We start from the raw sequence: 22,032 nt of genomic DNA on the forward strand, positions 1-22,032 counted from the left end.
TCAGCTTCTAATCCAAGAAGGAACAGATAAACTTCGACTCATATGTTTGTTCTACTACTCATTGAATTATACACAAGAGCACGTTTTAAAACATCGAGTTACCAATACGTTTTCGTACAATCAATGCATAACCAACTCATAAGTAACAAATCATATATCTAGGTTTGAAGACTTATATGATATTACCGTCTCACGATCACTCGAGATAAATTCCATGAAGTGATTCCAGTGAGCGTAGGTTGAGTCCAATGCTCAAAACTTATGAGCACTCATGAGTGTTGTAGCCATGTCCAACAACTTAGACCTCTGCAACCAATCATGACAGTCTTGATTCATACCTACTTCCGACATATGACCGACTGTGGAGGTTCGAATAATATGATATACCAAACATAATTATTCTGGAAGTCAAAACATGCAAAAGAAATATAGTAAACGATCGACAAGAGATAGCAACACTTTACTCATAAATAAAACACCTTTTATTCATCATCTAATGTCAATTACACTTTACAAATTTCAAGGTTATCTAACTACTAAATCTAATATCATCCTTCAGACCTATGCTCCGAGCATGCTGGAGATGCTTAACCCGAGTCAGTCCCTTCATGAGGGGATCTGCTGGATTCTCATCCGATGATACCCTCTTTGCCACGAGGAGTCCTTCTTCTATTCGATGTCTAATGAAATGGTATTTTCTGTCAATGTGTCTGGATCTCCCGTGATCCCTTGGTTCCTTGGCTAAGGCAACTGCACTTTCACTATCACAGAAAATTTCCATTTGCTCTTTAATAGCTGGTACAACTCCAAGGTCTCCAATGAAGTTCTTCAGCCATATCGCCTCCTTTGCTGCCTCGCTAGCTGCTATATACTCTGATTCGCAAGTTGAATCAGCCACTGTCTCTTGCTTGGAACTCTTCCAAGAAATTGCTCCTCCATTTAAGGTAAAGACCCAGCCTGACTGAGAGCGGAAATTATCCCTATCAGTCTGAAAGCTAGGATCACTATACCCTACAACTCTCAAGTCTTCACTCCCACCGAGGGTAAGGACCCAGTCCTTAGTCCTCCGTAGGTACTTGAGGATATTCTTTACCGCAGTCCAATGTGCCTTGTCAGGGTTCCCCTGATACCTGCTAACCATGCTCAAATAAAAGGCTACATCAGGTCGAGTACACGTCATAGCATACATGATCGATCCTACAGCCGAAGCGTAAGGTATTCGACTCATTTCTGCTATCTCAGCCTCAGTACTAGGGCTTTGTGTCTTACTCAATCTGGCATTACTCTGGATGGGTAACTCTCCTTTCTTGGAGTCCTGCATGCCGAATCTCTTCAGCACCTTATCCAAGTAGGTACTCTGAATAAGTCCAATTAGTCTTTTACTCCGGTCTCTCAAGATCCTTATCCCTAGAATATAGGCAGCTTCTCCTAGGTCCTTCATAGAGAAACACTTCCCAAGCCAGGACTTAACTTCCTGCAGAGTTGGGATGTCATTTCCTATGAGTAGTATGTCATCCATATACAATACCAAAAAGCTAACTATTCTCCCACTAGCCTTGACATATACACAAGATTCATCTTCACTCATAGAAAAGCCAAATTTCTTGACTTTCTCATCAAAGCAAAGATTCCATCTGCGAGGTGCTTGCTTTAACCCATAAATGGATTTCTCAAGCTTACACACTCTATTAGGGTACTTTGTGTTGACAAAACCCTCTGGCTGACTCATGTAAACATCCTCAGCCAACTTTCCATTAAGGAAAGCGGTTTTGACATCCATTTGCCATATTTCATAGTCATGAAATGCGGCTATGGCTAACAGAACCCTAATAGACTTAATCTTGGCCACTGGAGAAAAGGTCTCATCATAATCAACTCCCGGAGTTTGTAAGAAACCCTTTGCAACCAGTCGTGCCTTATAAGTGTGTACATTACCATCCATGTCGGTCTTCTTCTTGAAGATCCATTTGCACCCTACAGTCTTACGACCTGGTACATTCTCAACCAAGTTCCAAACTTGATTGTCATACATGGACTGTATCTCGCTGTCCATTGCCTCTTTCCACTTGGCTGACTCAGGGCCTGCCATGGCTTCCGCGTAACTGTTAGGTTCATCCAGACCTATCAGTGTCTCATCACTGATAAGTGTATCACCTTCCGCAGTAATATGGAATCCATAGTAATGCTCAGGTGCATTCCTAACCCTTGTGGAACGCCTCAGAGGTACAGACTTGTCAATTGGCTCAACAGGAGTTTCCTCTTCAAGTTGAGTGCTAGGGTTTGAAGTTCCTTCACCACTTGATTCTTGAATTTCTTCAAGGTCAACTTGCCTCCCACTGTCTCCTTGGCTTATGAACTCTCTCTCTCTCGAAAGAAAGCCCTCCTAGCTACAAAGACCACATTCTCACTAGGTCTGTAGAAGAGGTAACCAAAGGATTTTTGTGGGTAGCCGATGAAAATACACCTCTCACTTCGAGGTTCGAGCTTATCATGAGTCTCGCGTCTCACGAAAGCCTCGCAACCCCAAATCTTAATGTGGTCTAGTTTGGGTACTTTACCAGTCCACATCTCATGAGGAGTTTTGGCAACTTTCTTTGTGGGAACTAGATTAAGGATATGGGCGGCAGTCTCTAAGGCATACCCCCAAAATGAGATTGGTAGCGAAGCTCGACTCATCATGGAACGAACCATATCTAACAAGGTTCGATTACGCCTCTCAGCTACACCATTCAACTGCGGTGTCCTGGGAGGTGTCAATTGTGAGACAATCCCACATTCCCTAAGATAGTCGAGGAACTCTAAACTAAGATACTCACCACCTCGATCGGATCGAAGCATCTTAATGTTCCTGCCCAATTGATTCTCGACTTCCTGTTTAAACTCTTTAAACCTCTCAAAAGTCTCTGACTTATGCTTGATTAAGTAGACATATCCATATCTACTGTAATCATCAGTAAAAGTTAAATAATAACGATTAGCATCCCTTGTGGCATGTTTAAAGGGCCCACACACATCCGTGTGTATAAGATCCAACAAACCTTCACCCCTCTCACAAGAACCTGTGAAGGGTGACTTTGTCATTTTTCCAAGTAAGCATGATTCGCAACTATCATCTGACTTTAGGTCAAATGACTCCAATACTCCATCCTTTTGGAGTTGGCCTATGCGTTTCTTGCTTATATGTCCAAGACGACAATGCCATAATGATGCCTTATCCACGTTATTATCATTAACAGAATCAATACACAATACATTATTTCCTAAGTTATCAACCACAGATACAGTTTCATACACACCATCACAAGGTAATGCTTTAAAATAAAGAACATTATTAAAGAAAGCATTAATCGAACCAACTTCATTATCAAATGAAAAGGTGAAACCTTGTTTATACAATGCATGAAAGGAAATAATATTTCTTGCCATTTCTGGCGAATAACAACATTTATTCAAATCTAAACTAAACCCACTACTTAGCGATAAAGTATAAACTCCAATCTTGGTGACAGGTAAAGCTTTCCTATTCGCCATGATTAAGTTTATTCTTCCATGCTCCACATTCTCACTTCTTCTTAGTCCCTGCAAATCAGAACAGATATGAATACGACAACCGGTATCAAGGACCCAAGAGTTAGAATGGGGTGAGTTATTAGATAAGATAGTGTAAATACCTGCATGGTTGGGTTTAACTTTCCCATCCTTCACATCTTGCTGATACTTTGGGCAGTTCCGCTTCCAATGTGACTTTTCATGGCAATAGAAGCATTCAGCCTCTTTAGGGTCAGAAGAAGGAGTGACAAAACCTTTCTTGGTTCCACTTGAAGAAGAGCCATCAAGGGTCCTAGCCTTGGTACCCTTCGAAGAGCTCTTCCTCTTCTTCCCTCTACCTTTCCCGATTGCCAAAACCGGGGCGGAGTTTGGAGTAGGAGTGTTAACAACCGACTTACCCTTAAGACCTGTTTCTGCGGTCTTGAGGAGTCCCTGAAGTTTGCTGAGTGTGACCTCTTCCTTATTCATGTGATATGTCATGCGGAATTGATCATAGCACGATGGTAAGGAGTGCAAAATGATATCTATTGCAAGCTCCTCAGGGAAGTTCACATTAAGCTTCAGCAACCGATCCACATACCTTTGCATTTTCTGCATGTGGCTCGTGACGGATTCCCCGTCCTTCATCATGGTTGTTATGATAGAGCATATGATTTCATACCTCTCTTGTCGTGCACTTTGATGGTATCTTTCCATCAGATCTTGGTGCATTTCAAAAGGGTAGAAGTCCTCATAGGACTTTTGGAGTTCTGCTGTCATGGTGGCCAACATGATGCATGCCACTTTTGTAGCATCCCTTTCATGTGCCCGGAAGTCAGCGATCTCCTGGGGAGTTGCAGTGGTCTCATCAATCTCCTTAAGCTCCTTGTCAAGGACATATTCTTTGTCCTCGTAGCGGGTAATCATCCTGATGTTTCTGATCCATTCATTGAAGTTGGATCCATCAAAAGTGGCTTTCCCACACAAATTCATAAGGGTAAAGGAGCCATTAGGATTAGAGCCAGAAGCAGCATTGTTTGAAGACATCTGAAAGAAGAGAACAAGATTAGTTTAGATATTAAGAGAGTCCTTAATAAAACACCCAAATGTAATATTAAGGCTAGAATCCAATCACAATATATTATAACTTAGAAGAGGTATGCCGTAATCCAAGCTATAACATATTTGAAAGGTAGGTGAATGACGATTCACCAATTTCCACCATGAAAAACGAAATATAGATATTAGGTTTTTAATTGGTTCTTAGAAATTCCTAGATTCTTTTGAGATTCAATGAACTTTTCAAAGGCATGTTTCAATCTCGAGTGTGCCCTCCAAGTTTTGTGACTGGGATACCGAGGATCACAAAACGAGGTGTGAAGTAACCATGCAAATCACTTGGTACACTCAATGTTTATTACTCAATCGATGTGCCGGTTAACCACACGAGCTCCACCGACCTATAATAAACTTTAAGTCACCCTTTACCTACCTTGTTAAGTCCAAGTTAGTGTGCCGGTTAACCACATGAGCTCCACTAACGACTTAAACAAAGTGTAAAGTGTAATTTCATGGATTAGCACCTTATTCACATTTTCCTAAAGTAACTAAGATTGGGAATTTAATAAAAGCATTTAGTTACTTTATAATATTCATCATACTTTTAATGAGAATTTATAAGTCCTTGTCCTACCCGTTCGGCTAACGACCCTCCACCGATCAAGGAAGCGGTGGGTGAGAGTGGACACCCATTAAGTTGCCATTTTATAGGCAACAACCTTATACCCCCCTTATAGACCGGCTTCGTGAATGAGGCGTACTAGCGGTAAGACGACTTGACGTTATACATATATATATTAGTAACTTATAATATTATAAAGTATAAGGGTTGAATTTTAACTTTTAAAATTCTAAGGGTTGGAACTAAAGTTTTAATCAAGACTTTACATGTTCCAAAACTTGAGGGCAAGCTTTGTAAACTTCCAAAACTTTTCATTTCTTATAACTTATGAATTAATTGAGTAATAAAAATGAAGACTCTTCATTTTTATAACTCTTGTGTTCTTTTAATGGCTTTAATAAAAGTGAGACTTTTGGTTTTCCATAACTTGAGGACAAGTTATGGACTCCATTAAAACACATTATGATCATGAATTAAACTACCATGAAGGTTACAAAGAATTCCTATGATCATCTAATCTTCATAAGTTCAAGAACATGAATATGAACACTTTCAAGAATAAAAAATTACACTTAAAAAAACTTGTAATTTTAAAAATTGCCATTGTAAATGGATTAGCATAAACATTACACCATCTAAAACAAGCTTTAATACATCAAAACAGTTTAGGGTAATGTTTCTAGTCCATTTCCAGCAACAAATATGCAAACTTTCATACGAGCAGAAAACAGAAAAACGATTTTTTTTTCAAGCTGTTTGCACACAAAAAAAAACAACAACAAACAAACCTAGGCTATGATACCACTGATGAGATTTGAGCATTCTAACACTTCCTAAGTGTACATGCAACCCTAATAACCTTGGATCTATGTTTGTCTAATAATCACGCAAAATTGAATTCCAAGGTTATATTCCTATCTAGCATACATGGGGAACATTTTTAACTTGAATGAAAGATAGAATAACTTACCTTGTTGTTGATTATGATCCTTGAAACCTTGTGAGCCTAGCACCCCAAGTGTGATGCCTCAAATGCTTCACACAACACCAAATGCAAAGGAGTAAACTTTGAGAGAATCTTACACTTGCAAAATCGGCTCTAGCCCTCTTGTTTCTTAGTGTAGCCTATTTTGGTGGAGAATGGGTTTCTTATATAGTGTTGACACATCTAGGGTTACACCATGTAAACCCTAATGTGTCATGACTCTTCATTTCCATGACCCATGGGTTTGTAACTCTCATGGAGCATCCATGGAGCATCCTATGGGTGGAACCCAACTTGATAATCCATGGAGCCTCTTAGCCCACTATATAAGATATGGAAGATTTACATAATCTACCCATATATTTAATTAGTTATATTTTGATCACTTAATTAATTCTAAATTAATTCTTGATCAAACTAATTAAATAATATTATTAATATATTAGAACTTATAATATATTAATAAACCATAAGTGTTATTTCTCTCATTTTAGTTTATCCAATTGCATGGTGCCATGCAACCCAAATGGACCATGCCGGGTCGGGTCAAGTACATACCAGAAATAGTTATGGACTTAGACACCTTATCCAACATTTACTCCTTTACATTACTTAATGGGACCAAATCCTCGTTTTTATCCATATTAAGAACACCAACTCATGCATGCATCAACAAGAACCCTCAAGATGACATTTTTATGACTTAACAACTCAACAAGGACCAAAGATGAGGCTCAAAGGTCCTGGAGTAGCTTCTACTCACAAGATCAACAGCCTTGGGACCAAAATATGATAAAATACCACCAAAGACTAGATCTACACTAGAGAACCATAAAATTTGAAGCTTTATATATCCAGAAGGTAGATCAAGATGTACAAAGCCTGGATCCACAAGCTTCAAGCAATCCCACACTTCTTCAAGAAGCTTATTCTTCTTCAATGAGCACCAAAATGCATGAAATGACCCCAAAAGCTCAAGAACCACACCAATGGAGGCTAGGGTTTCGTTTCTAGGGTTTAATGGGATGGAGGCTGAAGATAAGAAGGTTTAGTGTTGAGTTAAGGCCATTAAATAGGGTCCAAGACCCTAAATTAGGGTTTACATCTGGCTGGAGTACGCCCAACGTGCTCCATAAAGTGTCCGCGATCCTCCTGCCTAGTACGCCTAGCGTACTAGGCTGAAACCTAATACCACCAAACTTCGAAAGGCCATAAATTCTTCGTTCAAAGTCCGTTTTTGACGATCCTTATATCCCCGGAAAGGTAACAAGAAGTTCTACACTTCTATCAACTCATCCTTGCCTTAAAATGTAACATCCGTCTCTCGAGGTTAAGACAAATAGCATCCCAAAGCCATTTATTTCGTGTCGTGTCGCGTGTCGTGTCGTGGGTCGTGTCGAGAATTGCCAGTCCTACCAACAATAGCCAAAATCTCAGTACGGAATGAACCTAAACGCTCATCCAGAATCTCCATAATCCTCTCATTGACCATACCGAAGATCACAAGAGTTTGCTCCAAAATACCACGAGTGATCTTCGACAAGATAAACTCCCATATTCGCTCATCAATCGGCTCATCACCTGCACCTGATCCTAAACCAGAACCCGAACCTCCTCCACATGTGCTCATAACCATTCCGAATCATACGAATGATCATAACATGCCCAAGAATCCGCATCCATAGGCTTCCTAGATACTCCATACTCTCTTCGATTATCCATCCTGTGCTTTCAGTAGTACGTGCCCAATACTACCTTCCACACCTATCCATACTTTCCTCAAGTGTCATCCCGAATCCTCCAAGTCTCTTTCTAAAACTGGTACTCCAAGTACTCGCTAAACGACATAACCAAACCCACTAAAACACTTCCTAGGCTCTCCCAGGTTTCGACCTCGCCCTGCCATCAGTTGCTGAAGAATTCCCACTAACATCAACTAACTACTTCATGAATATAATCACATGCCCTAAAGCTTAGATAATCCTTCGAGTAACAGACTCAACCCTACAACAGTTAGACTCAAATGAGAGCTGCGCAGTAGAGTCAAATCCATCATTCTGAGATTATTTAACCTTTGAAACATGTGACTTGACATATTCACTTAATAGTTAACTCACATCACTAAGAGTTCCACAAAGCACAAAGCAAGCAACATTCATACAATAACCCTCCAATCCATAGAACAAACAAGAACCTCCAAAGCCCACTTACTATAACCCATGCTAGGAACTTCCATTCTCACTACCGGTTTCCTTATGCATGTAAATTATACATAATACATGATCAAATAGACTGTAAAATAAAAGACTCTACCCTAGGACCACAACCAAACGAGGAACAAGAAATAAGGCCAAATCAATCATTCTAGGGCTATATGATCCTAACCGTATACAATTTTCAAAGCATACACGTAGCAATTACTATTACCAATACATATTCCCAATCTACCATAACATCCAATGCTTCCTAGGCTACAAGGCCTCACGTATCAGGCCAATCTATCATGCAATTCCTGAAAGTATCCCTAGCCTTATCCTAGCATGCAAACATTCATATCATATAAAATATCAACATGTATGCGTATTCTGGGAATCACTTAATTGAGCTCGGCCGATTGCACGCATCACACCCCCTTTTTCTTTACAAAATCCTTTTAGAAATTTATTCTCTTTACAAAAAAATCTCTTTAGAAATTCATTTTATTTCAAAAGATTATCAATTCCTTAGTTTGAGTTCAGACATACCCGAGGGTGTGCCCGATCCCCTCAAACTAAGGCTTTAATACCAACTTGTAACATCCCTAATTATGAGGTAAAAATTTCATTTTTAATTCAACAAAAACACCAAATATCTTTTATTAAAACATTCAAAAGTGTAACATAATAAAACAGTCATCAGAGTACAATCCCAAAATCATCATATTGCGGAAACATGGGTGGATGCACTACGATCCAGCCGGGCCCTTCCATTTCGAACCGGAAGTACCTGAAACATAACTGAAAACTGTAAGCACGAAGGTTAGTGAGTTCCCCAAAACACCACATATCATACATATCAAACATATAATGGGCCTCGTCCGTAATCAGGCCCTTCCCGACATCGGACCCTGCACGTCATCGAGCCCCGCTAGGAACAAATCTGTCAGTCATCATGCCCGCCCGATATACATACAAACATATAAACACATGCATAAAAATCACAAAGATAAATAGCATACAATATAATCATCAAGACCTGTCCGGTATACATATAAACACATAACACATGCAAGAGTCACGCAGACAACTAGCATCCTAAACATAATAAATCATGGGCCGACATTGGTGCTTTCGACCCGCTAACATAGTGAGGAAACTCACCTCAATTCGCTGATAACCAAATAACTGCTCGGGTCGCTGAACCGGATAATCTTGTACCAACCATAAATAAATACAACCTTATATAATAATTAACCCAATAACCCAAAATCCAAGGCCCAATCCAAAATCTAACTACCTAAAGGGTAAAAGACGATTTTACCCTTCCTATAACTAGTCCAACCTCTCATGGCCAACCCCCAAAATGCCCAAGGCCCAAAAGGCCCCAATTGAACTCCCTAGGAGTATGCCCCACATACCAGAAGTGTACGCCCTTCATACTCACCCTCAAAGCACAAGGTACAAGCTTCCGTTGCATGAAACCAACATTATGCTGAACGTACTCCTATGTACGCCCAGCGTACTCATCAGAGGCCGAAAAATCCAAAATAAGCACCTAATGTTTAAAACAAAGGCATCCAAACACTTGTCTGACCCTAAATGATGTCTTAACACGTAAAGGGTGCAATTTTACTCCTTTACATGACTTAATGGGACCAAATCCTCGTTTTTATCCATATTAAGAACACCAACTCATGCATGCATCAAGAAGAACCATCAAGATGACATTTTTATGACTTAACAACTCAACAAGGACCAAACATGAGGCTCAAAGGTCCTAGAGTAGCTTCTACTAACAAGATCAACAACCTTGGGACCAAAACATGAAAAAATGTCACCAAAGACTAGATCTACACTAGAGAACCATAAAGTTTGAAGCTTTATACCTTGAGAAAGTAGATTAAGATGCACAAAGCCTGGATCCACAAGCTTCAAGCAATCCCACACTTCTCCAAGAAGCTTCTTCTTCTTCAATGAGCACCATTGCATGAAATGACCCCAAAAGCTCAAGAACCACACCAATGGAGGCTAGGGTTTCGTTTCTAGTGTTTAATGGGATAGAGGCTGAAGATAAGAGGGTTTGGTGTTGAGTTAAGGCCATTAAATAGGGTCCAAGACCCTAAACCAGGGTTTACATCTGGCTGGAGTACGCCCTGTGTACTCCCAGTACGCCCAGTGTACTCTATAAAGTGTCTGCGATCCTCCTGCCTAGTATGTCCATCGTACTCCTATGTACGCCCAACATACTAGGCTGAACCCTAATACCAGCAAACTTCTGAAGGCCATAACTTCTTTGTTCTAAGTCCGTTTTCGACAATCCTTATTTCCTCGGAAAGGTAACAAGAAGCTCTATACTTATATTAACTCCTCCTTGCCTTAAAACATCCTAAAATAAAATCTAAATTTCATAAAAGGTCCAAACTGCAAATTTACGGTTATACCCTTGGGATCCAAATCACAAACCGAACTCCCAAATCATCCAACTTACATTACCTACACCCAAATGGGTCTAAATCTCTCTTTCGCAAAGGCCCTAAGCCTTATGATAACCAATCTTCGGGTCACGACCCCGAATTAGGAAACGATTCAGAACAGGGTGTTACACCTACTTATCTTCTTACCCATATGAAATGATGACAATTTTGTTAAAATATCATTAATTTTATCAAAATGAGAAGAAGCAGGTTTGGGACTATCTTTCTCAATACATTAATACACATAATGAGCCGTGTGTAGTTTTTGGTGATTTTAATGCGGTTAGAGATATGCAAGAAGGATTGGGATCTAAATTTTGTAATTATTCTGTAAATAATTTCAATGATTATATTTTTGAAGTGGGTCTAGTCGATGTACCAGTTATTGGGCATCGATTTTCTAGAATAAGTAGTGATCGGTCAAAAATGGCAAAACTCGATCGCTTTCTTATATCGAAAGAAGTTCTTGAGCGTCTTCCTATGTCTTACACCAACAACCAGAACCTCTACATCTAATAATATCCACATGGCGATTCATGAAATGGGTCATGTATATCGTTGGTAAACTTCCTATGGCACCAGGTGGTAATGTTTTCATGTTAGAAATGAATGATTACTTTTCCAAATGGATAGAAGATTAAGCCTTTTCCTAAGTAATATCCTTCATGAAACACAACATCCTGACTAGGTTTGACCTGGATCCATCTGAAATTATATGTTATATCGAATCTCAGTTTATAGGTAAAAGAACCTAAAACTTCTACATAAGTTGGGGAATCAAGATGATCACTTCTTGTCCACCCTCAAGCAAATGGTCAAGTCGAGTCAAGCAATAAATGTTAATCACTAACCTAAAGAAAAGACTCATGGAAAGAAGAGGAAGATGGGCTGAAGAACTATCCTTGGTCCTTTGGGCAGATAGGACCACAACCAAAACTTCCACATGACAAACACCATATTCTTTGGTATTTGGAACTGAGTTTGTGATTCCCTCAGAAGTTATGATCCATACAGCTAGGACAAGATTTCACAACCAAAAGGAAAATGGAAAGATCCTAGCTGAAGATCTTGACACAATGGACGAACTGAGGGATCTTGCCAAGATCCGGATAGTCTTATACCAGCAAAGAATTGCCAAATTTTACAATAAGAATATCAGAGTTATAAGATTCCAAGTAGGGGATCTGGTCCTTAGAAAAGTATTCAAAAATATAACTAAACATAATGCAGGGAAACTTGCTCCAAAATAGGAAGGCCATTACCTTATAGATTCAGAGGCCAGAAAGGGGGCATACTGGCTTTCCACCCTAGACAGTAAAGTGTTAACAAGATCCTGGAGTGCTATACATCTTAAAAACTATTTTGCCTAGATCCAAGATCTTGGTCTAAGATACTCAGGTATGTTTTCCTTCCTCATTTCAATTATCATATATAAATTCTTATCCATGATACTGACTTAAGCATCAGAGGGGTGTTAGCCAAGCTAACACCCATCCTTTACCGAAGATCTTAGTTTTGCCGATATCGAAGATCTTGACCAATATTTTAGCGGTTGATCACCCCTCCTACGATATAAGGTATCCAAGGTACCTTCTAAGGTTTAAATACTTATGTCTTTCTATGAGATTAGGTTTAAACACCTCGTTTGGACGCACGATTTCTAGTGATAGTCAAAGGATACGTGGATCGACTTACGCTTTAGTAAACAATAATGTCCATATTACTAACTACTTACTAGAATTAAGTATGATTCAATGAAATGACACGTGCGTGTCATACAACCAGGAACTTATACGCACACATTTAACATTAACATGTTAAACTCAAGCCAAGGGAATATCCCAAGGATGTGGAAAATCTCACGGGAACAATCCTCGAATGGGGTTATCCCAAGATTTGCAACATTTTTATGTTGTCAATTGGTGATAACATGATCATGTTCAGTAAGTCAGAGATATCCATACCAAAGGTAAAAAAACCTAAAATTTAAAACAATGGGGATACCTAAGATATTAAACAAAGTCTTATCTATCCAAGATAGTATCACAAGATATTAAAGAAAGTATCCAAGATATTCTCCCAAGACGTGATGTCAAGATGACAAACATAATCACTTCGGCTCAAGATATCATCCCAAGATTTCATCCAAAGATACCAGCCATAAGGTACACAACCCTCATAAACACTATTGAATTCTAAGATTGTTTCTAACCTAAAACATTTCTTCTTATAGTATGTCATATTTTTAACTTTACACTCAACTTTTACATATTGCATCAAAGATATTTTTCATTCATGAACGTCTTTTTATCAAAATATATTTTCTCAAATATTTCTTTAAGGATATGGTATAAAGTTAAAAATTTATTTTATGACTATTCTAAGTATTCAAACACAAATCCTTATCTTATTTTTCCAACTTGGGATCTTTCATTTGAAGAGCCTTTCTTGAATACCTAATACTTTATAACAAACATCGTTATTTAGAAACTACTTTTCAGAATCTAATTTTAGACCTATCTGAATTTTAAAGACATTTTACTTATTTTACCAATAAGTTGTTTAAAATATTTTTCTTAAGAAATAAATTTCAAGATATTCATTTGCGAAGATCTGAAATCTCTTTCTTGAATTTCAGTTCACTTGCCAATATGCCTTCATATTTATAAGACTCATTCGTTAAACCCAAAATATAAAAATTTCATTGATCAAAAGTTTAAGTCATTATAAATAAAGCCCCTCGGGCAACAAATTATCTATTCAGTGTTTTTATCAACATTCTTGTCCTCATCCACTCTACCAGTCCCTTCACTCTCACCAATCCTCTTCAAACGTTCTTCCAGGAAAACTTTGATAGTAAAAACCTTATCCTCCTTAGTGACCTCCTCAATCTTCTGTTCCAGCTCCCTATTCCTCTCTTTCAACTACTTCAACTCCTTGTCCATCTCCATGAGCTCCTTGTCCTTTTAAAACAAGTCTTGGCCCTTTTTCTCAAGCTCTTGCCCCCTCTCTTTCATTTGCTTCCTCGAAGCATCAAGTTCCCTCTTGATGTCCTCGGTACCCTTCAAAATAAGGCCGATTGTCTGCAAACAGAAAATGAAAAACTATTTAACAAATATCAATATGTATACTTTAAACTAACCATTTGATTACTTGTTGTGTAAGTGTTATCAACTTTTACTTGACCTTAATTGGGGTTAATCCAAGGAAAATATCTTGGCCTGAACTCTGAGAAAGTTTCTTCTTCTTCAATTCGAGACTGATGACACTCACCATCGCCCATTTGATAATCGATGGAGGCAACTTGTCAGCCTTTGCGGGTGACCCACTTAAAAGGAACTCATCAACATTAAAATTTGAGATGAAAGAACCAGAAAGGGTAACTCTTGAACCTGTTAAAGACAAGGTTAAAATGTTAACTAAGAACCAAGACGGTAACAGACCACGACTGAAAATCTTACTAGTTGACATCCTAGGATCCTAAGAAGCGGAGGATGTATTTCCTTCAACGAGCTTGAAGAAACTTTTCTCAGAAGATAACCTGAAGAACTTCTGAATTCTCTCTTCTATGTCTTCAACAAGTCTTCAAATTTGGGAACTGTAAAAAAACATGACTTAGTATTTCCTCCTTGAATGATAGCATTCAAAAGAAAGAAAACTAAGATCCTACATGAACTAACCCAATCAACAGGTAAAGGATCACCATTAGTCAAAGAATTTCTATTAACAAAAAGTATTTCTTTTACCATCCAGTACTATGGCAAGATATGTTCAGGACCAAACGACTTTTCCCGGGATCTATTTTGATAACAATACGGGAAGAACCAAAAGTTCGAAGATCATAGACACTAGTAATCTCAGGTAAACTGATATCAAGATTCTTTATTTTGCTGAGATGATCTATCCAGGACAGAACACGCCAAACCATGGGCATGATTTGGACGAAAGGGAAACATGTCATCTCAAAGAATTCATAAATTAAGGATGGAAAAGGAAAAGAAAGATCAACCTGGAAAGAAAGGTAGTAGAAACAAACCCAAGACACAAATACGAAATCAGGTCTCAACCTCATGTCATACGACCTGAAGATTGTTTGTGAAGGGAAGACTCTTTCCATCCTGAGAGATTCAATTCTAGTGTTCGAGAAAGTGTTGGTTTCTTTCTTGCTTTTAAGAATCCCTAAATTTATGAAGTCTTTAGAGATAAAACCCTCATTGTCATTTTTCAAGGAAACGATGGCTTTATCCATGATTTTAGAAGTAGAAGAAATACAAAAACTTACCTAAGGAACGAACTTGATGAACGAAGATGAAATAATGTAATAGCCAATTTATAGATCAACAGATTGGTTTGAATTCAAATTTTTTAGGAAATTAAACAGACGTGCTGACTTTCCAGCAGATAACGACAAAAGTATTCAAATAAAGGATTCTAGAAATCTCCAATCACCCAGGATCTTGGATTGAAGATTTATGGGGGAAATTGTCATGGGTAGAATTTTCAACTTACTATTTTATATCTTGAACTTGAACTAACATCCCAGGCAAGCCCAAGATCTCGAATTTATTTAGTATTTTGAACTGCCATTATTTCTCTTGTGAAATCTTATGCAAAGATTTAATACTTAACGGAAAAGAATTAGACCAAGTTAATAGCACGTGGTCAACACTTGAGGAATGTTGGATATTTTTGAGAAAGTCGGGTCAATCGAAGTTCGAGGAGAATCCCAAGATCCTCGGAATATTAGTTATTATCGTTATGTATAACAGACTAGTTAGCTGATCAACATACTTACACACTCACTTCTTCTCTGATACTTTCAACACTTGATCACAAACACTTTCTTCTTTAAGATCAACTAACACTTGTATATATTTTTATTGATTTACTATAAGTTCTGAGGTAAGTAAGTTTATCATCTCCCAAGATTTTATGTCGGAGATGCAGAAGGGTTAAGGGCTTTCCTCATATATATCATAGCGTTCTTATCTTGATTTTACTTGTTTATGATTATTTAACCGATCACAACAATTTTTGCACACTTATTTGATTGATATTTAATTTACACACTGAAATATCACGATATCCAGTGGTATCTTGATACATGTTTAAGTATTTAATACCCTTTTTACGTATAACTCACCTAACAATCATCTTAACATTATTTTTTTTTTCCAATTTACTTTGAAATACGCTTGTTTACACTCTAAAAAGAATCAATTCTATTTAATAGGTTTCTGGATATTATTATATTTTCCTAAGATCTTGGGCACTACCAAGATCTTTGGCGTATTTTAAGATCTTTAGCACTTTAATTCTCAACATAAGAAAATTAACATCACATCACACTTGCTAATTTGGTTACAAAATTAGGTTATTAATTTTTGACCGAAACAGTTATATACGGATTTACTGGTCAAACAAAACCCATTTATTTTTATTTCAGATTCTTATCATGTCGTAGGTCATCTGGAGAAGAGATCAATTCCCCTGCTTGTTTAACCAGTAGCGGATCCAGAAACAAAAAGTAAGGGGTTGCACAGAATTTTTTGGGGTTGCACTACTAGAAAAAAACTCATTTATGAAGGCAGTTTCCGTCACAAAATTGTCATTAAATCGACGAAATTACACTAAATTCCTAATTATCAGAATTTGTGATGGATTTCCAATGGATTCATAACGGATTTGTGACGGATTTTGATGAATTGTCACGAAATTTATAGTTGACAGGAATTTTTGAAGGGTAACCCGTACTACCCGTGCTACATTCTAAATCCGCGCTCTTTTAACATTATTTAAAAATATACCCATTTTGTGTATCTTTTTTCTGTATCCCTTTTTAATAAGGGACCCAAACAGGCCAACCGTCGACCCCACATATCGTGTTATCTATGCATTAGAGGGTTCGAACAGGTCTATATGTGTTATCTGCCACTATCCTTGGATGTAATTGAATATCTGCTTCGATGCACATGAGTTTGGTGCAGATAAATATTTTTATATGAGGTGGCATACATATTCTAGTTCAAGATCATGACCATATATGCGTCATATTTTCTGAGATTCTGAAAATTTTATCCGAAAATTCTATAATAATAAACAATCAAAAGACGGCCAATCTTAGTTTTCCAATAAATTAATCATTATTGTAAGCAAAACAGCTATTCGTTCCAGAAGTAGCTAGAGTATTTTTTATTATGTAATTCAAATGCCGTATTTTTAAAATTGAGAATATATATGAATGTTTTTGTGACTTATTGTATTACTAGTTGTGAGACCGTATACAATACGATTTTAAAAATAAAAAAGAAAATTTAATATAAAAAATTGTAAAAGTATGTATTTTTTATAATACCATAAATATTGAAATTTGTATCACAATCTTGTGAAATTCTTTCATTCAACATTATATAATTTTGGAATTATTAATAGAGTTTTATGAAATTGGCTAATATATGCATGTTATTAGGCAATTAAAAAGGAAAGAAATTAAGGTTTGTATAGTAATTATTCTGAAAGTTTAATATAATTAAATACCTTACATATATAAACTATGTATTCAATTCTAAAATTTTTTAATATAAAAAGTGAAAAAAATAGAAAATGACATGTGGTAAATAAGTAATCCATAATATCTAAGAAAATTAATAAGGGCAAATGCATGGAAAACATATATTGTGACAAAATTCATTTTCATTTATTAGGTTAGATAGCCATTATTTACCATTTAATTTGTTTTCCAACAACAAAATATAATTTTGGTTTGTTCTAAATACATGTAACATTGTTAATATCTATCCAATATTTTTTATTTGATAACTGTTTTCGTTTACAAAGTTTGCTATTTTCTTGAAATGGTTAATTAACGTGTTAAAAGAAAAAATAATTAAAATTAAGAAACTAAGAGGGTACAAGAACAATAAACCAAAGAAAATATAGCCTATCTGCTTAAACACTTAAGAAAAAACGACACTTATCTAATTAAACACGATACAACCAATTTTGAATTTGAACTTAAGTAACTATCTAAATTCGAAACTGCAACATGTACAACATGCAAAGACAAACAACATGAAAACGCGATATTTTTAGAGACCACAAGATCTGAAGATCATCACCCAACTGCAAGCAGGCCTGCAGCACCTACTCAATCAATTCCTGATGCACCAACCTACAACATTCCATAAAGTTCTTTTATTCCGTTTACATCAAAAGAAATTTTACTTTTTTGGTTAAAAGTAACCTTTTAGAAAAAACTTATGTCTTAATGAACTATTTAAGACCCAAAAGTCAAGAGTAAATTTTGGAGACTGACGAGTAACATGACTGGAATTTTGTGTACTTACTTTTGACATTTTTGAACAATTCAACTCTTCGTCTTATGATTCAGAATATGCTTACTGGAAACAACAATTGACGCGAGGAATGTATTTTAAATTACTCACGTGAAATATGCCAAAGAAACACGTATCGATAATAATTGATGGTCAACCAACAAACGAGCTCTTTCACACGTGCCCATAGAATTTATGTATAAAACAGACAGGTCAGTTGAACTTCTTTCCGTCCTTTGCTAAAGCTTCTCCAAGAAAAACCATTGATTTTATCTATAGGTGAGTTGAAAGTACACTCCTTCTATATCGCTCCCATCTTTTTCTTCAAGTTTTTGTTCATCCTCTTATTCTTTACTTTCTTTTCTTTTCGAAGGAAAAGACAAAACATGTAGAAATTTTATGTGTGTTTAGGTGTAGAGATTGATCTTTACATGCTATGTTCTTGTTCTAAAGATCATGACTTTTGCTGGATATGTTGCAGGTTTTGAGCTTTAATTAGGTGTTTGCTACAAGATTAATCGATCAAAGAAATCCAAGAGTGAAGCTGCATGATAATGGATGTTTCATCTGCAGCATGGTTGTCCGAGCTGGTAAATTATCATTCAGTTTGAAACTTGCATAACACCTACTTTTATAAAATTGTAAAACTGTAACTAGTGAAAAAAGAAAATAGGGTTGATATTTCGTTGTTTTATGTCATTTTTTTCAAGTGCTTAGATGATTAATTTGAAGTTAACTATGATAGGAATTAATGGAAGATTGTGACTTCAAGAATCCACATGAAATGGCAAATCCTTTTATGGACGCAGTTGCAGCATTATCTTCGGAAAGTTTAACTGATTACCCTAATTACTTGCTCCCAACGAACCAATCTTTTCAACCAGGTACTAGTTGCATCGAACAAGATGTAACGAAGCAACCCAAGAATATCGCCATTAGCAATAATCGAATGACAAACCCTTTTGCTCCTAGTCGTGTTTCATCATCCAACACTTTCATTATGTCTTTCGGAAACCCTAATTCACCACCAGAGATAAATCCACATCATATTTACGATGGATCAAATCTGAAATACTCCGGTCACATGAAGACTAAAGAAGAGAAGAACACGAATGATTTTCTGGGTTCTTTAGAAGGCGCAAAAAGAGTTCTAGGCGCAAGTAGGAATGAGACACAGGCTCAAGATCATGTTTTGGCTGAAAGGAAGAGAAGGGAAGTATTGACTCGACGCTTCATTGCTTTATCTGCTCTACTTCCAAACCTTAAAAAGGTACCACTCACTCTAATTCTTGAACTTCATGATTAATGAATTCATGAAATCTAGGAATAAGTATGTTAGATAATAAACGTTGATTTCTAATTCACGTGCATGGGGTATATATTCGATTACTGTAGATGGACAAGGCTACTGTGCTCGAAGATGCAACTAAGTACATAAAACAACTTCAAACCCGAATGAAAGAACTCGAAGAACAAACAAGTTCAAAGAATAAAAGATTTAAACAGGAATCAGCTATTTCGATTAGAAGATCTAAGATTTCTGGTGACAACAATGATGATACGCCATCTTCTGACGACGATGAGACAGGTTCTTCACCAAATGGTGACACTTTTAATCCGGAAATTGAAGTTAGAATTTCAGAAAGAAGTGTTCTTGTAAGAATCTATAGTCAGAAAAATTCTTCAGTAGCAATGAAAACTCTAAGTGAGATGGAAAGACTTCATCTGACCATCGGTAGCAGCAGCGTTATGCCATTTTCCAGTACTGCACTTCTCATCACTATTACTGCTCAGGTAAATTACAGTTTCCATGAAACAAAATATTTCAAGAAATTGCTTCGTATAGCTTTGTAAGCTCACTTCTAACCTTTGTGTTCCATATTCCTTTTTGTGATCTTGCAGATGAGTGAAAAATGTGACCTGACAGCAATGGATGTTGTGAAGCGACTGCAATCAGCCATAAGAAGTTATATATGACATGCACTCTGGATAAAAGATTTCCTGTATAACCTGTTAACTAATGTAGTATCCTTAATTTAAATATAGAAACGCTAAGCTAAAATAAAATTGGTTTCATCTTCTTGATCAAAACTGTACGTAACCTCAAAGACAATTACATGACATGTTTTCTTTCTTTTGTGATTATGCATGTAAAGTTTCAAGTTACAACTGCTTTTTGCTATAGTTTTCTTTTACTTATTTTTCTTATTTGATCAGTCTATCCTTTATTGAGGAGATCAAGGGATCGAATACCCTTTTCCCATTGCATGTCTCTATATATAGAAAAAGCGTTAACGTTCATGATGTTTTTCTTGTTTTCTTGTTTAGATTACTGATAGTTTATTAAATGTTCTCAAGTGGTATATATCTATGGAAAAAATAAATCACAAATGGTCAAAGAGGAAAAGTTCGTCTTCTTCGTCCACTTCTATTTTTTTTTTCAAATCAAGTTGAAGCGTCCCAGTGTAGCAGGAAAAATAGCTAGCAAGGTGGGTCTCAATCCTATTAGCAAGTATTAACAAATTTCCTATTTACCAAAGGGTTTCCCTCCCTCTTTGAGATCGAGGGTTCAAGTCCCGTCGTGGACATAGGTGAAATAGGTGTTGTTAGCTTAGGAGTAGATTAGATTTGCCGGTTCAAAAAAGAAAAAAACAAATTTCCTATTTAACGAAAGATCGATCCCTAGGATCTATTTTTCATTCAGGGTAGAATGATTTCATAGACGGAAATTAATCTCAATATTGAGGGATATAAATACATATAGAAACACAAAGATTTACAAAGATATTTACTAGAAATAAAAGATTTTGAATATATATATATATATATATATATATATATATATATATATATATATATATATATATATATATATATATATATATATATATATATATATATATATGGTAAGTTCAACAGAGAACCATAATTATTGGTTCTTCAAGGAATCAAATCTTTTTTTTCAATTTCTAGAGCTTATTTTTTATCGAAAAAAAAAATCTAAAAATATCTAAATTCATATATTAACATTGTGAATGTTAAAAATATTTTTCGGATTCACATTGTGAATTTGATGTTAAAAAAAAATCGAATTTGATATCATTGGAAAAAGGATAAAAAGTTATGAATTTCTATATTTTTAGCTTTTTTTTTTTGATAAAAAATAAGTTCTAAAAGTTGAAAAAAAGATTGGTTCCTTGGTTAATTATGGTTCTCTATCGAACCTCACCCTATATATATATATATATATATATATATATATATATATATATATATATATATATATATATATATATATATATATATATATATATATATATATATATATATATAATATTCGGATACCCCCTCCCCCCCATGCAAAACTGGCGGCGGACCAACACGTAGTTTTTCGCAAAACGTGGCAAATAAGGGTCTTGGCAGCGGTTTGTTAAAGATGTCAGCCACTTAAAGCTTGGTAGGAACAAACTGTGTATGAAGCTTTCCAACAGTTACAACTTACAAGTTCGCGAATGAAGTGATAATCAATGTCTATATGTTTTGTCCGTCGATGAGCAACTGGATTCTGACCGAGAAATAGAGGACTTAAATTGTCACATAAAATAGTCGGCCAACCAGTAGGTAAAACATTTAGGTCCCGAAGAAGATGTGTAATCCAGATTAATTCAATAGCGGTATTGGCCATAGCCCTATATTTTAACTCACAACTGGACCGCGAGACGTTGGGCTGCTTTTTTGCACTCCACGACACAAGATTACCTCCAAAAAAGATTGAATAGCCATAGGTCGATCGACGTGTCTCTATACAGTGAGCCCAATCTGCATCAGAATA

General features: G+C 36.4%; 1 protein-coding gene across 1 annotated transcript; it reads left to right on the forward strand.

Annotated features, from left to right (window-relative positions):
• Window positions 1-18,437: 18,437 nt before the first annotated feature.
• Window positions 18,438-20,317, forward strand: LOC145162779 (transcription factor bHLH25-like). Its single transcript, XM_079081825.1, has 5 exons — window positions 18,438-18,479; window positions 18,682-18,790; window positions 18,946-19,470; window positions 19,596-19,994; window positions 20,103-20,317. Exons 2-5 carry the CDS (start codon window positions 18,749-18,751, stop codon window positions 20,175-20,177), a joined length of 1,041 nt encoding a protein of 346 aa, XP_078937951.1. The 5' UTR covers window positions 18,438-18,479; window positions 18,682-18,748; the 3' UTR covers window positions 20,178-20,317.
• Window positions 20,318-22,032: the final 1,715 nt, after the last annotated feature.

This window comes from Lactuca virosa, chromosome 3, assembly GCF_052849685.1.
Source record: "Lactuca virosa cultivar CGN04683 chromosome 3, Lactuca_virosa_CGN04683_v6, whole genome shotgun sequence".
NCBI classification, from domain to species: domain Eukaryota; kingdom Viridiplantae; phylum Streptophyta; class Magnoliopsida; order Asterales; family Asteraceae; genus Lactuca; species Lactuca virosa.

Coding starts and splice junctions, on each gene's coding strand:
- LOC145162779 (XM_079081825.1), top strand. CDS start 18,749: ATGATAATGGATGTTTCATCTGCAGCATGGTTGTCCGAGCTG. Junction 18,791..18,945: donor CAGCATGGTTGTCCGAGCTG/GTAAATTATCAT, acceptor TAACTATGATAG/GAATTAATGGAAGATTGTGA. Junction 19,995..20,102: donor TCATCACTATTACTGCTCAG/GTAAATTACAGT, acceptor GTGATCTTGCAG/ATGAGTGAAAAATGTGACCT.